Source organism: Protopterus annectens, chromosome 13.part0 (assembly GCF_019279795.1).
Source record: "Protopterus annectens isolate FY-2018-M chromosome 13.part0, PAN1.0, whole genome shotgun sequence".
In the NCBI taxonomy this organism is placed as follows: domain Eukaryota; kingdom Metazoa; phylum Chordata; order Ceratodontiformes; family Protopteridae; genus Protopterus; species Protopterus annectens.
In genome coordinates, this window is record NC_056747.1 from 533,052,707 (window position 1) to 533,076,192 (window position 23,486).

General features: G+C 38.7%; 1 protein-coding gene across 2 annotated transcripts in view; it reads right to left on the reverse strand.

Annotated features, from left to right (window-relative positions):
* Positions 1–23,486, reverse strand: part of LOC122787442 (caspase-1-like) — a 356,567-nt gene that overhangs the window by 216,922 nt on the left and 116,159 nt on the right. The window contains exon 1 of one of the 2 annotated variants that reach the window (XM_044054157.1): positions 7,329–7,597. The exons of the other annotated variant lie outside the window; for it this stretch is intronic. Coding sequence (XP_043910092.1) covers positions 7,329–7,335 — 7 coding nt within the window. The 5' untranslated portion in view covers positions 7,336–7,597. Of the gene's footprint in view, positions 1–7,328; positions 7,598–23,486 lie in introns of those variants that run through there. 2 annotated transcript variants of the gene reach the window in all.

Sequence of the window (23,486 nt, forward strand, 5' to 3'; positions counted from 1 at the left end):
AAAAGGTACCCTGGCTTTCGCCACCCAAGAAAATAAGTTTCCTGTGCCCCTGTCGAGCAGAGCCACAGAGGTGATCCCCGGGGTGAATTTCCTACTTCCCATCCAATCATCAAGATTCTTCTTGAAGAGTGCTAATGAGGAGCTTTGTTTGATATAAATAGGTAGTTTGTTCCAGAGTATGGGAAGTCTCCGGGAAAGGAATCTATCCCTCCAGCATGTTCTGTTTATTGTGGTGACAAGGTTTAGGTCCCTAGAACATGTAGCTCAGAGGGATTGGGATTTCTTTAAGTGGAGCATGTCCAACAGCTCTAGGTTTGACATAGCTTTGTATGTTAGGCAGAGATCGCTTCTGAGTAGGCAAGATATACGACTGAGTAAAGCTGGACTATTTGAGACTGTCTGCATATGGCAATCTGTTTGAGGCCAGTAATCCTCTTTGTGAGCTATTTCTGCGGCCTTTCCAGTTGTTGTAGATGTCTTGTGAGGTACATACCAAAAGGGGCGTTGTACTCTTATAATAGCTCTAATTAGTGAGGAGTAGATGGGAACAATGACCTCTTTTTTCCTGGATGAGAAGCCTTTTGTGATGAGATGTGCCAAGTAGAAGGATTTCCTGACTACTGTGGCGATGTGATTAAAGGAGAAACTACTGTCCACCTGTGTCCCAAGGTCTCTTATCACAGTTTTGTGTTAAGTAGGCTCCCACCTATGGGGTAGCTCATGGGTACAGAGTTCTTACCAAAGGGGATGACAATGCACTTTTTGGCATTGGGCTTGAGGCCATGGCTTTGACACCAGGCATCTGTCTCAGTGAGGCCCTTTTGTAGGATGTCCACATCATTAGGAGTTTCAATTATGGCTCCTAGTTTGCAGTCATCTGCAAACTTTGTTAGCCAAAAAACATCTGTGCTTAGCCTGTACTTCAGAAAAGTAGATACCAAACAGGAGAGGACCCAGGCCTGAACCCTGTGGTACTCCACTTGTCACTGGTCTGAAGTCAGATTTGAAGTCTGCTACTTTCACAGTGTGGGTTCTGTCAGTGAGCCAGTTGGCAACCCATCTTGTGACATAGGGATTTATACCTAGTTTAGTGAGTTCATCTATAATTCCAGAGTGGGGGATGATGTCAAAAGCCTTGGCAAGATCTAGATAGGCTCTGTGTACTACCTCACCCTTATCTACGGCTTTGGTGACTGCTTCAAAGAAGTCAATCAGGTTTAGGAGACATGATCTGCCGTTTACAAACCCGAACTGGGTGGGGTCCAGAGTTTGGAGATTACCAATGTCTTTGTTTATAAGTTCCATGATGATATGTTTCATGGCCTTGCAGACCAGGCTTGTTAGGCTAATAGGGCGGTAGTTCCAGGGGTCTGTGGTGGCTCCCCCTTTGTGTAGTGGGATAACCACCACTGTGTGCCACTCAGTGGGCACAAAGCCTGAGGTGAGGCTATGATTGAACATAGTGGTTAGGTGGAGTGCCAATTCATTCTGTAGTTCATGTAGGACACATCCTGGGATGTTGTCAGGTCCCATGGATGCAGTGTTCTTGGCTTTGGAGAGTGTGGTTTTTACCTGTGCAGCCATGATTACAGGAACTTTGCTTTCTTCTGGTATAGAGATGGGCCCTTTGGGGGGGGTAAAGTTAGCACTGAACCTATCTGCCAGGATGTTGGCAATATCAGTTGGTTCTGTATATTTAGTGCCGTTGTGCTGTAAATCAGAGCAGATCTGAGTGTTGCCATTGAGATTCTTGACATAGCTATGGAATGCTTTCTGGTTGTCTTTAGAATCAGTGGCAATTTTATTTTCATAACTAGCTTTGGAGGATTTTATGAGGGATCTCAGCTTCTTACTGAGGCTGACCAGGGAGTTCTTCCAGTCATGGGATTTTACTCTTTTCGCAACAGTTTCTTTCTTTTGTTGTAGAGTTTGTATATGGCAGGGGACCACCAGATTGGCTTCCTTTTTTTGGAGGATAGCATCTTGGTTCTGTTAGGGATAGCACGATCCATGCACTCGTGTAAGTGCTTATAAAGTGCATTTGTGTAGGATTCAGCAGTTGTACCTCTATTGTCTGTCTGCATGGGTGTCATGAAGTTTGCCACTTCTGTCTTAAGAAGCATGAAGTTGGCTTTGGAGAAATTTTTTACTGTGGTTTCCCTAATGGGGGGTGGGGGCAGAATGTGGATGTCTAGGCTGATTAGCTTGTGATCATATCTGACCAACGAGGAATTGACCTCTGCTGTGGAACACCGTTTGCCCAAGAGGTAACATTAATAGCCACTTTCATAGGTTCATTGGCAAGTACTACACTAGCTACCTCTGCAGAGTATTTTAAAACTAGACTATTTCCTTTTCGGTGTTTGAATAAATGTATCCGGTTTGGTGTTAGACTGGCCTTACCCATCTCATTGTCAATAACTATATATTGCTCCTAGTGAAAGTTACTGGGATCATACCATACATAATTTGAGGGGAACTGTGAGTGGGATAAAGCATTTAGGAGCTGCCTCTATTCGTTAGTAAAGCAGAGAACGTCCTGTGGTAAATTTTCTATTACGCAACCATAGATCCTTGTTGTGCTTACATATGGAAAGGGATGAGCTTTGTTTTACAGGGATGGGGAGTCTGTTGCAGAACACAGACAAAACCCTGCTCATCCCCCATTTCTTTTAATTAATTCTGATCTTTTTTACTTAATTTTGTTTAAATTTGTGCTTTCACTTCTTGTTTTAAAGAATAGTTATTTTTTGTTGCAAAAGAGTGCTGCAAATGTGGTGTTGGAAGGGATACACTAGACAATCTTAACGTACTGAAATCTCGAATTTCAGTACGTTGAGACCGAATAGTGGAAAGTGCAGTTACTCTAAACTACACTATGCCGAATAAGGAAGTGTTGAATCTGGAAATGTCGAATCCGCCACTATCGTGGTGTCACGTTCATTATGTGTGGTGCAGTTTGTGGATTTATCTGGGGTTTCAGGTAAGTGTTGATTGTCTGAGGATATTCGGTAGGGATTTTAGTGTGTGTGAGTATGTGCGATGGTGTTTTTTGTGTGTTTGTCTGTTTAGTGTGACCTCAGAGTTAGAATATATAAGTGGGGGGGTGCCCCCCTGCTTATAGGTAGGTTAGGTGTGTTTCTGTGTGTTATGTTTGTTTAGTTAGGTAGGTGTATGTGTGTATGTGATTATGTCTTGGTTTGTGTGTGTGAATGGTCTTGGTTGTGGTATTCGTGATTGTGGGTTTTTGTGTATGTGAGTTTTCGACTATTCAGTCTCGAAATACTGAAATTCAACATTTCAGTACTTCGAGATTGTATAGTGAATCCGTTGGAAGGCATTTTTACTTACAATATGGAAATGACCTGAGATGTACCTCCCTGGACTACATGAAAAGAGACAGAGGAGCTCTCTGAGCATGTAGCCCAGGCTGGTATGACCGTGACCTTGAGTAGCATCTTACTCTCACCAAGAATGATGCCAAAAATATGAAGACAAGATAATCAATTTCAACAATTGGCTTAAGTATTGGTATCATTCAAAGGGGATCCAATGCCTGTCAGCCTGGGATGACATGCTCGACAAGCCACAATGCTTAGCTAGGGACGGCTTGCACCTGTCACCCCTGGGCTTTTGGATATTGGCAAAGGCTCTTGCTACCCCCATAGTGCCTTTTTAGGCAAGGCTCAAAAGACAAACCCACCTCCATAGGTATCACAAGGGATAAGAAACTAGGAGAAATGCTACTCAACGCCAGAAGTCTAAACCTCAAGATGCATGCACTCGAAACTCTCCTTAGCATAGAGAGCATTGATATCTGTGCAGTAACAGAAACCTGGTTCAAGGCTCCCGAGAGCACCCCAGCACTATCAGGTTATACCTCATACCATGCTTTTCAGCCCCAAAACTTGGACCGAACCACAAAAGGAGGGGGAGTATCAATATTCGTCAAAGATACCCACACTTCCAGGTTGATGGCACAGCACGAAGCATCAGAGACTATCCATGTGCAACTAACAGTGGGTAAAACTGCCTTCCAGTTTACAGCCTGCTACAGACCCCCCTCCCAAACCCAGGAACCCCACTCGGCCTTCCTGAGAACACTGGAAAATATGAAGGTCTCTCCAAACACCATTATACTGGGCGACTTCAACTACCCAAACATAGACTGGGAGCATTACTCTAGCTCCAACACCCTAGCCCAAAGTTTCCTAGAATTTATAAACTCAAATGCTATGGAACAACTTGTTACCACTCCCACAAGAGGGGAAAACATACTGGACCCGATCATCACCAACATGGGGACTCTATGCTCCAGACCAGAAGTGTATCCCTCACTGGTAAGATCAGACCATAAACTAATCTCACTGGATATTCACATCCCGACTCCACCCCCTGCCCTGAAAGCCACAGTGAAAAACTTCTCTAAAGCAAATTTCACACTCCTCAAAGCTGAGGTGGAATCCTTGAAAGCCCCCCGGCCTGTGGAAAATACGGCCCAGACCGCAGAATCCTTTATAAACGCATTCTATGAACACCTTCAGGAATGCATGGATCATGCAATCCCAAATAAAACCAAGACCCAATCCTCCAAAGGCAGACGTCCTGTCTGGTGGTCCCCAGCCATAAACAAACTATACAACAGAAGGAGGAAGCTACTACATGATAGAGAAAAATCCCAGAAAGGGAAGGCATCTCTGATCAGTATTAGCAAAAAACTATGGGCACTCATAAAATCGTCTAAGGCCAGCTTCGAGAGAAAAATTGCACAGGACACTAAGGATAATCACAAGGCTTTCTTTAGTTATGTTAGGAACCTGGGTGGAAATTCCCAGATATACTCAGAATTAGTCCAAAATGACAAAAAATACACCGAACCCACAGACATTGCCAACATCCTAGCTAACAGGTTCAGCACAAACTTCTCCCCCCACTTCCCACCAAAAGGGCAAATATCTCTCCCAGCAGAGTGCTGCCTCCCTGACATCTCAGATGCTCAGGTAAGAGCTGCCCTCTCCAAAGCAAAAAACACAGCATCAATGGGACCAGACGGTGTCCCGGGCTGCATCCTACATGAACTCCAAGAAGAGCTAAACCCAAACATAAAACTACTGTTCAATCTCAGCCTTACTACAGGATATGTACCCAAAGAGTGGCGCACAGCAACAGTGATCACTCTCCACAAAGGTGGTGCCTCAACGGATCCATGAAACTATCGCCCCATAAGCCTGACTAGCTTGGTCTGCAAAGCTATGGAAAGGATCATCATGGACCTCATAAATAAAGATATTGGGGACCTACAGACACTGGATCCTACACAGTTTGGCTTTGTTAAGGGCAGATCCTGCCTCTTAAACCTGGTTGATTTCTTTGAAACAGTCACCAAGGCCATTGACGAGGGTAAGGTGGTCCACACAGCCTACCTGGACCTCGCAAAAGCCTTCGATACAATACCCCACTCGGGCATTATAGATAAGCTCACCAGCTTAAATATAAACCCCTATGTCACTAGATGGGTTGCAAACTGGCTCAAGGACAGAACCCACATGGTTAGAATTGCTGGAGCCATGTCAGACTCCAAACCAGCTACAAGTGGCGTCCCACAAGGCTCAGTCCTGGGACCTCTCTTGTTCGGCATATATTTCTCGGCGGTACAGGCCAACACGGAAGGACTGTGGCTGACCAAGTTCGCAGATGACTGCAAACTGGGCGCTAAAATCGACTCTCCAGCCGACACAAGCATCCTCCAAAAGGGCCTCATAGAAACAGACAACTGGTGCCAGAGCCATGGCCTCAAGCTAAACACCAAAAAGTGTATAGTCATCCCCTTTGGCAAAAACAAAGTGCCCACAAATTACCACATAGGTGGTAATCCATTAAGTACAGAAGAAGTAATTAGGGACCTGGGGACCCAAGTTGATAGCAATCTCTCATTTGACAACCACGTGGCCAAAGTGGTTAGAAAAACATTTTATATAGCCCACCTAATCATGAAGGGATTCACATCTAGATCAGGGGAGGTCATCATGCCTCCTTACTCATCCCTCATCAGGCCCGTAATTGAGTACAATGCCCCTTTTGGGATGTACCTTACCAGACACCTGCAGCAACTGGAAAGACCCCAAAAGTACCTCACCAAGAGGATCAAAGGGCTCAAACAGATGCCATATGCTGCCCGGTTAAAGAAACTCCAGCTCTACTCAGTGGCATACCACCTGCTCAGAAGCGATCTGTGCCTGATGTATAAAGCCATGTCCAACCCGGAATTAATGGACATGCTGCACCTCAAAAGATCCAAATCCCATCGAGCTACGTGCTCGAGAGACTTGAACCTCAGCACTGAAATAAATAGGACATGCTGGAGGGACAGATTCATAACCCAGAGGCTCCCTTCACTCTGGAATAAAGTCTCAGTCCAGGTTAGGCAGAGTCCCTCATTAACTCTCTTCAAGAGGAATCTTGATGAGTGGATGGGAGATCGTAGGTTTACCCCAGGTATCACTTCTGTGTCACTGTTAGACAGAGGCACAGTATACTAACCTCGAAAAAGGGCATAGCAAAATTAATTTAAAATGGGTGGCGAAAGCCAAACATACTCTGGCTAGGCTTATAAATGCCCTAGGGCAGATAGCCTAGTATAAACCTATGAACAAGGTGTTTGCCCTTTCTTTGGATCTGTGTGAACATGATTAAATAAATTTATGCATTGTGTTATGTTTGTGTGATTTCTAGAGAAAGTAACCGTCTATTATTTTTCTATGAACACAGATTCAGCGAAATGACGAATGCGGAACAGGTTAGACAAGAAGTGAAGAAGTTACACACACTGTTTACAGCTGCACTTACTTACTGACAGGATTTAAGGAAAGGAAGTGAAGAGAGTTAATTTGTGCTCCATTTTCAGTGGAGCTCTGGGGAGTAACGCTCCAGTGTAAGATAGAATAAAACATTAACAGTACTGCTCAGATTATGCAAGAAGAATGCACACACTTTTGCAGTATAAAGTAACAATGTTTTAAACATGGTTCTCAAAAGTATTTTATATCTACTGATCTTGCTTACAATGGACAGTGAAAGCATGATTCTCCTCTAAACAAAAGAGATTTAAAACAAAACAGAAAAGGTCTGAAAATGAAACTGAAGTTGCATGCAGTGCCATTCATTACTTAAACCTAACACTGACTATACTTGTTGCATTGCTTCCTAACAGGAAGCTTTTTGTAGAGTATATAGTAAAGAAACACTTCCAGTTTTTGTTCTTGGAGACAAAGTAAGTATTGAGAACAAAATACAATTCAGATAACTCTTCTGAGCAAAGTGGAACTTACCTGACATTTATGTTTACGACTTGCTAGTAATGGAAAACTGGAAAGAGAAAGGACAATGAATAAAGGTACAGTGGACGTCAGATATTCAGTAGCAAGCACCTGGTTTACCACAGCAGGAAGTTCCTTCCGTAACAAAATTTACAAAGTTTATAATAATTTGATTACAAAAACTAAACGTTATATTCTAGTCTGTCAGCCTGTTGAAGTCAGTAGGGAGGTAGACGAAATAGCCGGCAGTTAGGTTTTTCTTTTACTGTCTGGACTAGAAACAGAAATTGAAACTGATTTAACTGCTATTGTAGTACGCTGATTGGATGGTGTTGAGCAGTCAATGTGACTAATGCAGCACTGCCCTCTGGTGGAAAAGATAGACGAGCACTTCATCACAATGTGATTTCTGTTCAAGGCCCATCCATGTTCTTCTAATATATCCGGTATCATTTTGGTCAGCATGCTAAAATAGAGTTACAAGAATGTGTAGTAGCAACTGGACCTCTAAATATGGAATACAGATTCAGTTCCAGTATCCATTCATTTATTTATTTGTCTTTGTTAACTTGGAAAGTTCAACTGAACACAATTTTAGAAGAGGCCTGCATAAAATCAGCACACGATTTTGACAAGGTTACTATAAACAAAAAATAAATAAACTGATACAATATAAGTCATCATGATTTTAACATGGTTACTAAAGAGAAAAAAAAAAGATCAGCATATTGTGTGTGTGTGTATGTATATATATATATATATATATATATATATATATATATATATATATATATATATAGGTTGGTACTAGGCTATCAGCCCTAGGGCCTATACAAGCCTAGCCATAACAATTCCCTGGCTATTTCTTCCCACACTACTGAATATAGACACCTTATTTACATGCTTTACTAAGCAGAAAAAATACCATGACTGTATCTGGGTGACATGCACAGTATAATGCTGATAAGCTGAATATGGTTGACAGGATCACAAAGCACAAAACAGAGCAGTAAATCCAGGTAAATACCTCAACCAATACAACCATAAAATGTAATGTAGCAAAAATAGGTGAGGCAATGCAAATAGTAGGCAAAGCAAGAGTTTTATTTGATAGTGAGCGCTTCCGCAGTAATCACTACTGCTTCATCAGACATTTAAACACACTAAAGACCTCATTTTATATACTAAAACCTGTCATGTCATTAATTAATGAAACACTAATTCTTAGACATATATAGCATTACTACAATTAGAAATAATGTAGAATAAAATGACATATACAGCTATATGTATCTCTAATACATTCATACACATAAAAGAAATACCATAAAAACTTTGTAAAGACGGTCTATAAAATAGAACATACAACTGCATATAATTATAAAACATTTGTGCCTCTGTACCTATATAATGCATTCATTTCCTGAGTCTTCCCATTTTAAGTAAGAGTTGAATAGGTACTACATATCACTGAGGCCCTTCCCCATATTAGTCCTCAGTTCAATGATCCATTTTGTTTCCATTGCTTCTGTCCTGTTTCTTACATCACCCATTCTCATACTTGGTGTATTTTTGCCAATGATAAGAAATGTAATCTTGTGTAAAGGTCCCAACTGGGAAGTATGTTTAGCTAAAGCATTAGTTGATGCATTATTCTGTACATCATAAATATGTTCTCTTATTCCGAACCTAAACATTCTGTCTTACCTATGTAAAATGTACTACATAGCTGACATACAGCCATGTATACTAAATGTTCAGAATTACAATTGCCTTTAACCTTAAAAACACATTTCTTCCCTAAATCAGAGTGTTTAAAACAACCTTCTGAATTAATATAAATACATTGATTGCATTTACCACATGGACTGGTATAAAACTTGTCAACTTGCATTATTCTATTCTTATCAAGATAGCATAACATCTTGTTCATATTACGCATATTTTTAAACTGAAATTTAGGGCTGGGACCTTCAATCTCTCTCACTGTTGGATCCATCATTAAACTAAACCGATATTTTCTATACAGCCCTAAAATAGGTTTAACATTATTAGTATATTTAATAGGTACTCTAAGTTTATCTCCATTTGAACCATTTCCTTTTCTATATTTCTTATTTTGTGTACTCTGTTCAGAGAAATAAGGTTGAGCTGAAGTCATTCTTAGAGTCCTAACTGAATCCATAATATTGGAAATATCCATATGATTATAGCCTCTTTTAACTAGTTTACTTTCTAACTCCTGCAATTCTACATTGAAAGCTGCTGGACTAGTATTTAGTCTAGATGCCCTCATACTCTGACCTTTATAACATTGTTAAACACATAGTGGGGGTACATGCTGGTCTTATGTAGCAACGTATTCTTGTAACATTCTTTTCTGTATATACTGGTAATAACCTTATTTTCATTGTAAACGGTTATTAACACATCTAAGAAACTGATCAATTCTCTTGCAAAGTTCAGAGAAAACCTTAAAACATTAGTTGAAGTGTTCAAATATTCATAAAACGGGTTCAATTTTTCTTCATTGCCTTCCCATAAAAAGAAAAGTTCATCTACAAATCTGCAATATAACTTGACTTGAGTCCTATATGGACCTTTTAATATATGTTCACTTTCCCATATGGCCATAACCAGGTTGGCGTAGCTATTGGCACACCTAGTGCCCATAGCTATGCCATCCCTTAGTCAAAACACCTGTTCATCAAAAACAAAAACATTATGCTCTAATACAATTTCTATCAAAAAGGTGTATAAATCTATAGTACTTCCATCTAACTGTGCTGTCATCTGCAGGAAGGCTCTTAACATCTCAATACCCTGTGCATTCGGAATTTTGGTAAACATAAATACCCACTGAACATCCATTGTAACAATCACCATTCCTGTCAATAGTTTCCCTTTATAATACTTGTATAAACCATTGATAAATTCTTTAGTATTAATTCTAGTAATACAAATAACTCCAGTAAGACAACGCTTATTTACAAAAATGTATTTTGTTGAAAATTGTACCAGTTGGTTGGGACTTTTTAAGGCGCCAATGGGTATTTATGTAAATGAACAATGTTGGAAAGAATTTAATGCTTGGTATTGAGTATATGAAGTTAATTATTAAGTATAATGATGAGAAATTATGTTTATTGTTAAATGAAGTGGAAAAGATGAATGAGGCAATAGTTAATGACTTGTTATTTTCCGAATGGCAAAGACTATATGACAAACAGTTTGATATAGTAGATAATAAAACAGAGAAAATATTTAAAAAGAAGTGCAAAAAGGTACAGAGGGATATGAAACAATACAGCATGCAAAAAGTATATGAATGGGGAGAAATTAGTATGAACAACTTGTCTAAGCAGGACTATTTTCGAAAAGGCAAGTGTTACAAGTATCCCCAAGCAAAATCTTTTAATAACAATAGAAAGGAGGAACATGAACCTTATTTTCAGAAGGGTTGGTCACATTGGAAATACCCCCAGGAAAGGAGGGATTGGGACAGAGATTGGGGGGAACCACACCAATCTTACGGACAGCGCAGACCATACAAACCACACAGGAGCAACTTAAATCAAATGAGGGATTATCAGAGGGGACAATTGAAATAGGCACAACATATGAGGATACCATACCAGTTATTAGTAATAGTGAAGGAGTGGTATATAGTTTAGGTAACTTTAACATCTTTAATTATACTAATTTTAAATTGGAACAGCAGCATTTTCAGTTATTGTCTAAAGGTATGAAGTATATACATAAGACATCATTTAACATTGTTGACAACTTGACGGAGTTCAAGTTGTTTTTGAGGAAACTCAACTTAGCAATATTCTTTAAGGACAAAGCTTGTAATCCAGGTAGTGGAGTGGGAAAATAAATAGTTTATGTAAAAAGAAAAGTACCTTTGTACCTCCCTCACATCCTAGCATTGCCACATATGAAAAAGTAGTCACTAGGGAATTTCATAAGTTGCAAAGCAATTGTAAAGGCATGAAAAATAGGAATAACCTCACTGGAGTAGAATACAAAGCATTACAGCAACTTAAAAATGACCACAGTATTAATGTCATGAAACCCGATAAGGGTGGAGGTGTGGTATTATATGACTCTTTAGAGTATGTTAATAAAATGCATGATATTTTAACACAAACAGGCAACTACGAAGTAGTGTCCTTGAATGAGATTAATATTGCATATAGGCAAATTGACATGCATTTAGAAGAATATTTTTTAGAAGACAGGATCAGCAAAGATATGTACAATTATATGAAGGTAGAGTTTCCCACATTAGCCCCTAAATCCCCCATTTCGGCTTATAGTATCAGGAAGCAAGTCTAAGACATTCCCCATAGATGCAATGATAGACAGGAGGTTAAAACACATTTATCAGAAAGTTCCACATATTACAAAAGATTCTTGGGACTTCCTAAGTAGTCTGACACTGACTATATGGAAAAGGGAACTTATTTATATCACTATTGATGTGATTGATCTTTTTTCCTATATTCCTAAACATGAAGGCTTAGATGCCTTCTGTAATAGTATTAGAAAATATGGTGGAATGGAATGGGATGACATCAGTCCTATTCTCGAATGTATGTCTATAGTATTAGATCACAGTTACATATATGTTGAAGGGGAATATTATAAGCAGTCTAGAGGAGTGGTGATGGGAGCAGCATGTGCTCCCCTCTATGCCAATATGGTCATGCTGGACTGGGAGGACACACATGTATTGAACAGCGAGTATATGAAATGTATAAGGTATTACACACGTTTTTTTGGATGATATTTTCATCTTGTAGATAAATTAGTTATTTATGGAGTATTTGAACAACTCTAGTACTTATTTGAAATTTACATATAGTTATGACCCAAATAGTATAGCTTATATGGATATTTTTAATAGTCACACCACTATTGGGTTTAACTCCAGTAAGACTTGAGGGGCAATATCCAATGGGAAAGTAGTGGTGCCTCAAAGAGAAACTAATTTAACAGCAGCAGAAGAACCCCACGAAGTGAATAACCAATTAACAGCAGCACCGGTAGTACAGGGGCGGGTGCTTAAACAATCCATTGACAAAGACATCAGAAGGAAATCTAATGTGATGCATTCAGTTATGCCAGGCAGTCTGATGATGTATCCAACACAAGACGCCAGTGGAGGGAGACAGAGCACCCTCGATGAAACAGGAAATGGTCACATGTATCCTTTTCCAATAACTTTACGCACAGAGAATCAAAGGGGGAGATCCAGGATTAGGAATCGCCTGAAATGAAAATCAGAAGGAGAATATCTGGGCACGAATCAAATGCTCAAAAGGATGTGGAAGAGCCAGACCTGATTGTATGGAATATTTCTAGTAAGCAACCTTTTCAGCATGAGTTACAAATTTTGAATAAGGGACTTACGTTTATACCATCACAGCAGGCGGATATTGCAGATGTGATACTGGACTTGAAAACTTTTTTGAGGTCAGTGACTTTAAAAAGCATTTATGAAACAGATGCTAATATTACTTTGAATGATCATTCTAAAGCTTGTTTTGATGTTTTTTCTAAACAGAGTTCATTTGTCCCTAATAATAATGTTATTTTAACAGCATTTGAGAAAGCATGTACTGATGATATTTATAAGTTGTTTTATAATGATGTGAGCTTTCACAGAAGTCACTTTTTTAATATGACACCCAAAGAGAGAATGGCTTTATTTAATTTGCAAAATGATGTGTCTATATGCATTCGACCAGCCGATAAAGACGCACCTATCGTAGTGATGGACCGCACATATTAACAAAATGCGTGAATTTTTAAATGCTGCAGATGTATATAGCAAGATAACTATGGTAGATGTAGAAAAGATGGTACATAGCATAAACTGCGCCTTAGCTGAGTGTTTTACACTAGGCTTAAGAGATTCAAAAAATGTTGCAATATTTTACTGTTCAAAACCCAGTGATACCAAGCATACAAGGTTTACCAAAGGTTCATAAGAATGCAGAAGACCCACCCATGAGACATATTGTTTTGGGAGGGGGCTGGAGTACTGAGCCACTTTCTATATTTTTAGAGAAATAATTTAGACCATATTTGGATTTATATGATGTTGTAGTGAAAGATACTACAGAATTTATCAATGGTTTATATAAGTATTGTAAAGGGAAAATATTGACAGGAATTGTGATTGTTACAATGGATGTTCAATCCTTGTTTACCAAAATTCTGTATGCACAGGGTATTAAGATGTTAAGAGCCTTCTTGCAGATGACAGCACAATTAGATGGAAGTACTATAGATTTATACACCTTCTTGATGGAAATTGTATTAGAGCATAATGTTTTTGTTTTTGATGAACAGGTGTATTGGCAAAGGGATGGCATAGCTATGGGCACTTCATGTGCCAATAGCTATGCCAACCTGGTTATGGCCATATGGGAAAGGCAACATATATTAGAAGGTCCATATAGGACTCAAGTTAAGTTATGTTGCAGATTTGCAGATGACCTTTTCTTTTTATGGGAAGGCAATGAAGAAGAATTGAACCCATTTATGAATATTTGAACACTTCAACTAATGTTTTAAGGTTTACTCTGAACTTTGCAAGAGAATCGATCAGTTTCTTAGATGTGTTAATAACCGTTGACAATGAAAATAAGGTTATTACCAGTATATATAGAAAAGAATGTTACAAGAATACGTTGCTACATAAGACCAGCATGTACCCCCACTATGTGTTTAACAATGTTATAAAGGTCAGAGTATGAGGGCATCTAGACTAAATACTAGTCCAGCAGCTTTCAATGTAGAATTGCAGGAGTTAGAAAGTAAACTAGTTAAACGAGGCTATAATCATATGAATATTTCCAATATTATGGATTCAGTTAGGACTCTAAGAATGACTTCAGCTCAACCTTATTTCTCTGAACAGAGTACACAAAATAAGAAATATAGAAAAGGAAATGGTTCAAATGAAGATAAACTTAGAGTACCTATTAAATATACTAATAATGTTAAACCTATTTTAGGGGTGTATAGAAAATATTGGCTTATTTTAATGATGGATCCAACAGTGAGAGAGATTGCAGGTCCCAGCCCCAAATTTCAGTTTAAAAATATGCGTAATATAAACAAGATGTTATGCTATCCTGATAAGAATAGAATAATGCAAGCTCATAGGTAGGTACGAGGCTATCTGCCCGTGGGCATTTATAAGCCTAGCCACAGTGTGTCGGCTTTTGCCGCCCCATTGATTAATTAACTGAGCCTCTGTCAAACAGAGCCAATGAAGTGATCCCAGGGGTGTATTTTCTGTTACCCATCCACTCGTCAAGGCTTCTCTTGAAGAGTATATCAGATAAAAATAACTCGAGGGTAAGACTGGGAGCAGAACAAAAAAAAAATGAAGAAACAAACAAAATACTCCCAATGTACACAAGACTTAGCTTTAATAAAAAAGAATAAGTGCTTTCGCAGACATACACTGTCGCTTCATCAGACTAAAGCTTTAAAATGCATCAAATGCTTAAATAGGAATGAACAGAGCCAACTTGTTTCAATTAATTAATCAATCAAGTAATAAAACTGGTAGATGCAATTCAAATAAAACACACATACTTAGTTCTGGAATATACAAAAATAAATAAATATATGGCTATGGGCACAGCTTGTGCCAATAGTTACGCCAACTTAACTTTGACCCAATGGGAACAGATAACCATCTTAGCTCCAAGCAATTGTCTAAGTGACCATATTGCATGGTATGTCCATTTTGTGGATGACGTCTTTATGCTTTGGAAAGTAAATATTATGGAACTTGAAGAATTGATTACTTACATGAATAGGAGTACTCATTTTCTAAAATTTAGTTATAAATGCTCTACAACTGAAATAGATTTTTTAGATGTGCACCTTATTAAATCTGATTTGAATCAGGTCCATAGTAGTAGTTACAAAAACCAACAAGAAATAATGCATTACTACACAGAAACAGTATGCATCCCAGGCATATAGCACGTAATGTGCTTGAAGGACAAGTCTATAGGACACTTAAACTGCACAACTATGACTTGGAGGCACATAATGCCCTGGCCAAGCTTAAACAGGATTTTCTGCAGAGGGGCTACTCTGAAAAAGAAATAAACACCACTATAACTGAAGCATGGAGACTTAGGAATAGTAGATGTAAACCATATTATAAAGATACGGTTGTAGATGAATGTGAAACTCAAGAGGTAGATGTATATCTGAACAATCACCCTAGAGTTATTTTTCAGTTTTCCAGTGACATCAACGAATATTGTGATGTCATTAAAAGAAATTGGCATATTCTACATACCAACTCTGAGATGAGCAACAAAATTGACAAAGTACCTTCATTCTCTTTTAGAAATAATATGTCCCTTAAACAGCATTTATGTAATATAGTAACCATACTAGGAGAATATATGAATCTACTCGAATAGGAACTTTCCCTTGCAGAAATTGTTCTGCCTGTCAATATATTTATTCTAGCTATGTATATATACATCCCACTAGAAAATTTACTATAAATGCTAAACACTATGCAGATTGTTGTACGTCAAATATAGTATATTTTACCTCTTGTCAGCAATGCCATGCTTTTTATGTAATATAGGCAATATAGACACAAAAGTTGAAGCAGTGGAACAGAAATAGATTGTATTGTTGGATGCTGAAACTTTTCCAGGACTAAATGGTGCTTTTTCTGTGAAACCCTTTCTGAAACTAAAAAGGCTTAAACATTAGTTTTAGATAGTATTTATTTACACATATATATGTGTTTTTTATATATATAAATCTTTGCAAGTTGTGTGTATATATATTTTTGTATATTCCAGAATTAAGTATGTGTGTTTTATTTGAATTGCATCTACCAATTTTATTACTTGATTGATTAATTAATTGAAACAAGTTGGCTCTGTTCATTCCTATTTAAGCATTTGATGCATTTTAAAGCTTTAGTCTGATGAAGTGACAGTGTATGTCTGCAAAAGCGCTTATTCATTTTTATTAAAGCTAAGTCTTGTGTACATTGGGAGTATTTTGTTTGTTTCTTCTCTTGAAGAGTGTTAGTGAGGGGCTCTGCCTAATGTAGTTAGGAATTTTGTTCCAAAGCATGGGGAGTCTCTGTGACAGGAATCTATCCCTCCAGCATGTTCTATTTATTGTTGTGGTGAGGTTTAGCTCACTAGAGCACGTGGCTCACAGTGACTTAGATTTCTTTAGGTAGAGCATGTCCATCAATTCTGAGTTGGACATGGCTTTGTAAGTCAGGCAGAGATCACCTCTGAGTAAGCGATATGTCACTGAGTACAGCCGGAGTTTTTTCAGTCGGGCTGCATAGGACATATGTTTGAGGCCAGTAATCCTCTTGGTGAGGTGCTTTTGTGGTCTTTCCAGCTGTTGGAAGTGTCTTGTGAGGTACATCCCAAATGGGACATTGTACTCTATGATGGGTCTGATGAGTGACGAGTACAGGGGCACTATAACCTCTATTTCTAAATGCGAACCCCTTAGTAATTAGATGGGCCACATAGAAGGATTTCCTAACTACTTTGGCAATATGATTGTCAGAGGAGAGATTACTATCTACCTGGGTCCCCAGATCTCTTATTACCTCTTCTGTAATAATGGGGCTGCCACCTATGTGGTAATTCGTGGGTGTTTTGTTTTTCGCAAATGGGATGACTATGCATTTTTTGGCATTTAGCTTGAGGCTATGACTATGACACCAGGTGTCTGTCTCAGTAAGGCCTTTTTGAAGGATGTCTGTGTCAGCCGGAGAGTCAATTATGGCTCCCAGTTTGCAGTCATTGGTGAACTTGGTTAGCCATAGTCCTCCTGTGTTTGTCTGTACTTCTGAGAAATATATGCCGAACAGTAGGGGTCCCAGAACCGAGCCTTGTGGGACACCACTTGTGACTGGTTTAGAGTCGGACCTGGAGCCCGCTATTCTTACTGTGTGAGTTCTGTTTGTAAGCCAGCTGGCAACCCATCTTGTGATGTAGGGGTTTATGTTCAGTCTGGTGAGTTTTTCTATAATACCCAAGTGAGGAATGGTGTTGAATGCCTTGGTGAGATCAAGCTAGGCTGTGTGAACCACCTTTCCCTCGCCTATGGCCTTGGTGACTGTCTCGAAGAAGTCGACCAGGTTTAGTAGGCATGATCTGCCCTTAAAGCCTAACTGGGTCAGGTCAAGTGTTTGGAGGTTCCCAATGTCTTTGTTAATGAGTTCCATGATGATGAGCTCCATAGCCTTGCAGACCAGGCTCGTCAGGCTTATGGGGCGATAGTTACCAGGGTCAGTTGTGGCCCCTCCTTTGTGGAGTGGAATACCCGTTGCTGTGTGCCATTCTATGGGCATGTAGCCTGTGGAAAGGCTGAGGATGAACAGTGTGTTTAGGTGGGGGGGTTAGTTCGTTCTGTAGCTCGTGGAAGACGCAGCCTGGGACACCATCTGGCCCCATTGATGCTGTGTTTTTGGCTTTTGAAAGGGCTGTTTTCACCTGTGCTTCTGTGATTTCCAGGACAATACACTTTTCTGGTATTGTTGTGGGCCCTTTTGAAGGTGAGAGGGAGGTGAAGTTTGCACTGAATCTATCTGCCAGGATGTTGGTAATATCAGTAGGTTCAGTATATTTTGTGTTATTTTGCACTAGCTCAGAGCATATCTGCGAGTTGCCACTTAGATTCGTGACATAGCTAAAGAAGGCTTTGTGGTGATCTTTCGAATCCTTGACTATTTTTCTTTCGAAGTTAGCCTTGGATGATTTTATGAGGGACCTTAGTTTCTTACTGATACTGATCAGGGATGTCTTTCCTTCTTGGGATTTGCTTTTTTTCTGAACTAGTTTCCTCCTTTTGTTGTATAACCTGTTTATGGCAGGGGTCCACCAGACTGGTTTCCTTCTCTTTGGGGAGTGAGTCTTGGTTTTACTAGGGATGGCACGATCCATGCATCCTTGTAGGTGCTCATAGAGTGCAACTGTAAAGGATTCTGCATCTTGGGCAGTGTTATCCTTTAGCGTGGGGGCTGTGAAACTTACCACCTCTGCCTTAAGTAAGGTGAAGTTTGTTTTACAAAAGTTTTTCACTGTGGTTTCCTTGGCTGGGGTGGTGATTGGGTGTGGACATCCAGGGTGATTAGTTTATGGTCAAGTTTTATACCAGTCCATGTGGTAAATGCAATCAATGTATTTATATTAATTCAGAAGGTTGTTTCAAACACCCTGATTTAGGGAAGAAATGTGTTTTTAAGGTTAAAGGCAATTGTAATTCTGAACATTTAGTATACATGGCTGTATGTCAGCTATGTAGTGCATTTTACATAGGTAAGACAGAATGTTTAGGTTCGGAATAAGAGAACATATTTATGATGTACAGAATAATGCATCAACTAATGCTTTAGCTAAACATACTTCCCAGTTGGGACCTTTACACAAGATTACATTTCTTATCATTGGCAAAAATACACCAAGTATGAGAATGGGTGATGTAAGAAACAGGACAGAAGCAATGGAAACGAAATGGATCATCGAACTGAGGACTAATATGGGGAAGGGCCTCAGTGATATGTAGTACCTATTCAACCCTTACTTAAAATGGGAAGACTCAGGAAATGAATGCATTATATAGGTACAGAGGCACAAATGTTTTATAATTATATGCAGTTGTATGTTCCATTTTATAGACCGTATTTACACAGTTTTTGTGGTATTTCTTTTATGTGTATGAATGTATTAGAGATACGTATAGCTGTATATGTCATTTTATTCTACATTATTTCTAATTGTAGTAATGTTATATATGTCTAAGAATTAGTGTTTCATTAATTAATGACATGACGGGTTTTAGTATATAAAATGAGGTCTTTAGTGTGTTTAAATGTCTGATGAAGCAGTAGTGATTAATGCGAAAGTGCTCACTATCAAATAAAACTCTTGGTTTGTCTGCTATTTGCATTGCCTCACCTATTTCTGCTACATTACATGATAGACAGGATACCAAAACAAGATTCACAGGGCGCTGTACAAATGAAGCAGAAGGTATTAAGCAGTAATTGCAGTTTTGTGTGTGCATATACATGTATGGATGTCACAGGAAATACTCTATTAGATGTATTTTACTATCGCACAGTATCAATAAATTTACTCTGGGATTCAATAATGCTTACACTAAGTGTACACCCATTCTGAGTGAACAGACAACAGAGGCATAACTCACACAGTCTTCCACCCAATTTTAGTTTTCCTACTGATTTTCTTGCAGCTTTAAATATTAACAGTGATTCATAAAGATTACCACAAAGTGTACACTTAGTGTTATCTTTCTGAGTGACTAGAAAGCACAAAAAATGTGGCAGGGATGTTCTTGAATACATATTGTGTACACTTAGTGTAGGCTTTATAGAATCTGGCCCATAAGCTATTATAGTGTGACAGCTGCAGATATTCATCATTACAAGACTGAGCAGATGATGCCTATTCCTCAAAACAACTAACACACCTGACATAAAATATTTCCCTTGTTTGTAGTTGTATTTGAGAGTGGAAGGCCATAAGATAGCCTCTAGATGAATGACCAGTAATCTTTATCACCTGAGTCTACAGACCACAATTTCATTTCTCACCGTAGCTTTATTGTTGTTGGAATAAGTTTTACCTTTACTACTTTTTTTGTACATAATGGGTTTGGCTTTACTGATGACGTGCAATTTTGTTAGTATTTATTTATTTTTGCCTCTTAAATGTATTCATACATGGAAGTAAACGAACTTCAGCTATAGCAGAAAATAATTCTAAGATTTTCCTTTTTTTTAATTTAAAAATATATACCTTCTGCTGTATCTTGTATTTATCATGGGGGCAGGCACATATACACTGTTTTTATGAACCAAGTTCATGAGTGCTAACAAAGGAAGGAAGGACATTTTCCATATTTTATGTATCCCACAGGTAATTATGCATGCCAGTTATACATGTTGCTGTTGTTCTGTATAGCCATATACACTCTTTTTTTTCTGATATGAAAAAACAAAGCCAATAAGTGAAAGCAAATGATTAGGGAATGCCAAAGAATGGGAACTGACCAAACTGACTTTGACTAGACATCATAAATGGATACTCTCAGTGTACTTACTCGCTGCTTAACTGCTGTTCCAGTAAAGAGGGCAGCCATTTAAAAAAATATTTCTCCTGCAACTGAGATAGACATTTTGTTCATACATGTAAATAGACATGCATACCGGGGGCTATTCAGAAACATTTAACTCACAGTATTATGAAAAATTGCATGATCCCTATGGATGTAGACCGTGTAATGGTTTTTCATGTACTGTGCATGCTTCTCTATACATGTATGTATACTTTTGGATGTGGACTATGTAATGGTTTTGCATGCACTTTGCATGTTTCTGTGCACATATGAACAAGATCCTTATATGGTTGATCATGCATTGGTTCCCTCTGTATTCTACAGTTTCTCCATACATGTAAACAGGTTCCGCATACTTATTGACCATGCAGTGGGTATAGAAGCAGTTGGTGATTTCATATAAAAGGGAAGCCAATTCTAACGGAGGTGGAGCTACCTTGAGTTAGGCTAGTCTTATACTTACATTTTATTTTTATACATGTCTTGTTGCACAACATATCCTACAGCAATCTATAAGCTTTAGCACATTTATACACCAAGATACAAACAAACAAACAAACAGACTGGCAGACACACACATGCACACACATGGGGCCAACCTTAGGCCAATTGGACCTATTTGGTCCAATAAGGCTCTGCTCCCCCAGTTGGCTCTACACTGGGCTATGACAGAGTCATTATGCCTTACGTGACATTGAGATTTTCCTGGAAGACACCAGAGCAAAGTGCAAGTCATTTTCTTAATGGTTGTCTTGCTGCCATGGTAGTTGCAAGTCCCATTAGTGGAGTAGACAGTATTGAGTATCATTGCACACTAGTGACTAGTCTGGTATTAGTACTAATTGCAGCTTGATGCTTCTCATATGGCTCACAGTCTTAGCTGTTCCTGCTCACAAAGTAGTAAGTGGCTGTTGCTTGAGTTCTCAACAGGGTTTTCAACTCAAAAAGGGTTAGATTAACCGTATGGGTTTGTGCACACTCCAATTAGTGTGTCTGAAGATAATAAGATCAGGCTTAATCTGAAGACTAATAGACAGGTAGAATGTTTTATTTTGTTTCTCTTATTGGCATGGGGTTTATGATTGGGTGCTAATAAATACAATTACAAGAAATAACTGTGTAATAGTCAGTCTCAGAGAGTATGAAAATGAACAGAAGCAAGCATAAAAACAGATACTGTGATGTGATGGTAACTTCCAATCAATAAGACTGGTGACAATTTTAAAATTTGACAGTAAGACAATGAAATACTTGCTGCAGTTATGGATAGAAGCAAAATTATCCTGAGAAGTGAAAAATGTCACGTACATGTGTGTGTGTGTGTGTGTATGTGCGTGGTGGGAGGCAGAGGTGGATATAAAAATTATTCATATAACTGAAAGTGGAAAACAGCAACAGATACTGATCGAATCATAAATGCTCTTTGGGGTTATTGTACTTTCAGAGTCACTTACTAAACAGGAGGCAGGCAAACACAATCTCAAAATGGTTGGACTAGATTGGGGAGGAGTTTTGGAGGGAAGTGTATTAAAGAAAGATAAACAAACTGCTGGGGCTTTGCATGTTGTCCATACAAACGACATTCTGATTTCCTGGCACCTGCCAAAAAATCATGCGTGTTGACTGCTTTAAATTATGCTGGTGTGTTGTCAGAAAAATATGTATTAATGCATATGTTTAGTGCTTATTAGAAGCTAAAAGGGTTAACACATTTCATTCTATTTTATGTACAGCTTAGTTTTGTATGAAACTACAAGATGCTTTCTGAAACTGCAAGATGCTCTCTGACCTAGTATTTGCTAGCACAGCAAAATTCATGTTTATGCCTTTTGGAAATTTACTGAAAAGCAGGTGATTATCTGCTAGGTCAGGAAAATAATGAATAGAAGAATACTGTTTTCTATAATGTTATTGAACTTGAACAATCAGCTCTGTTCGTGTTATGAGAACATGCACAGCTGCAGAAAAGATAAATACAGTTGAACAAAGACTGCTTGAAGAAATGAACTATAATCTGTGCTTGCTTTGTGCTCGAATTAGCCATAGTACCTTGAATGGTAACATCATATAGTGAGAAGTTGTATCTAACCGGTGGTCTCCAAGGCCACATTGTTTTTCTTAGGAAGTTTTTTATAAACTTGATAGTGCCAGCAGAAAATCATGGACAAACAGCTGCTATGAAATAATATTGTAAGAACTTGTGATTTATTACGTCAGTTTAGTAGGCAATGTCTTGTAAGAAATGTATAAGAATGGCTTCACTTCCTGATTCTAGTTAGACAAACTCTGTATTAGCGCGTTTTTGTCTCCTTGCTGCAAGATTAAAGTCCCTTAACCTGAACCTGCTGTGTGTTGATCTTTTTGAAGTTGTTTTTCCTTTGACAGATTGGTCCTTCGGACCGGAAACTCTCACTTCGCCTCAGGTCAGATGGGCCAGGTGGCATGAAACCGTACAGGGAAGAGACCACATCGGTTCTTCTGCTCTAAAAGACTTCCGACTGAATTGTCATTCAAAAGAGGCCAGCCACTGTTCTGATCTGCGACCGGAGGACGAGTTAACGTTTTTTCCTCGAACCAGACGATCAATCACGGAGGCTCAGGTAAGGTGAGATTTACCTTTTTCTGTTTTAGATCAGGGACTTGATTTGTATCATCTGTCAGGAGATTTGTCTTGTACAAGTCAGGGACAGGAAGATTGCAGTCTTGTCATAGATCAGGGAAACAGAATAGGTAAGGCAGTTATTCTAGATAAACTGTGAAAAAGAGAAATTGTGGTACCACGTAAAAATAAGAAGGGTTACGTAACATTTTAACAGTCAGAACAATATGGGAAATAAGTGCACAAAAAGTTCCCAAGATCCGCCTTTAACTGAAGATGCAAAATATATGCAATTACAGCGTGCCGACAATGTTAGGTACTATACAAAATGGGTTAATAAATATGAATTTGATGGCAAACTAGAAAAATCCTCACTTATTAAACTTGTCAAA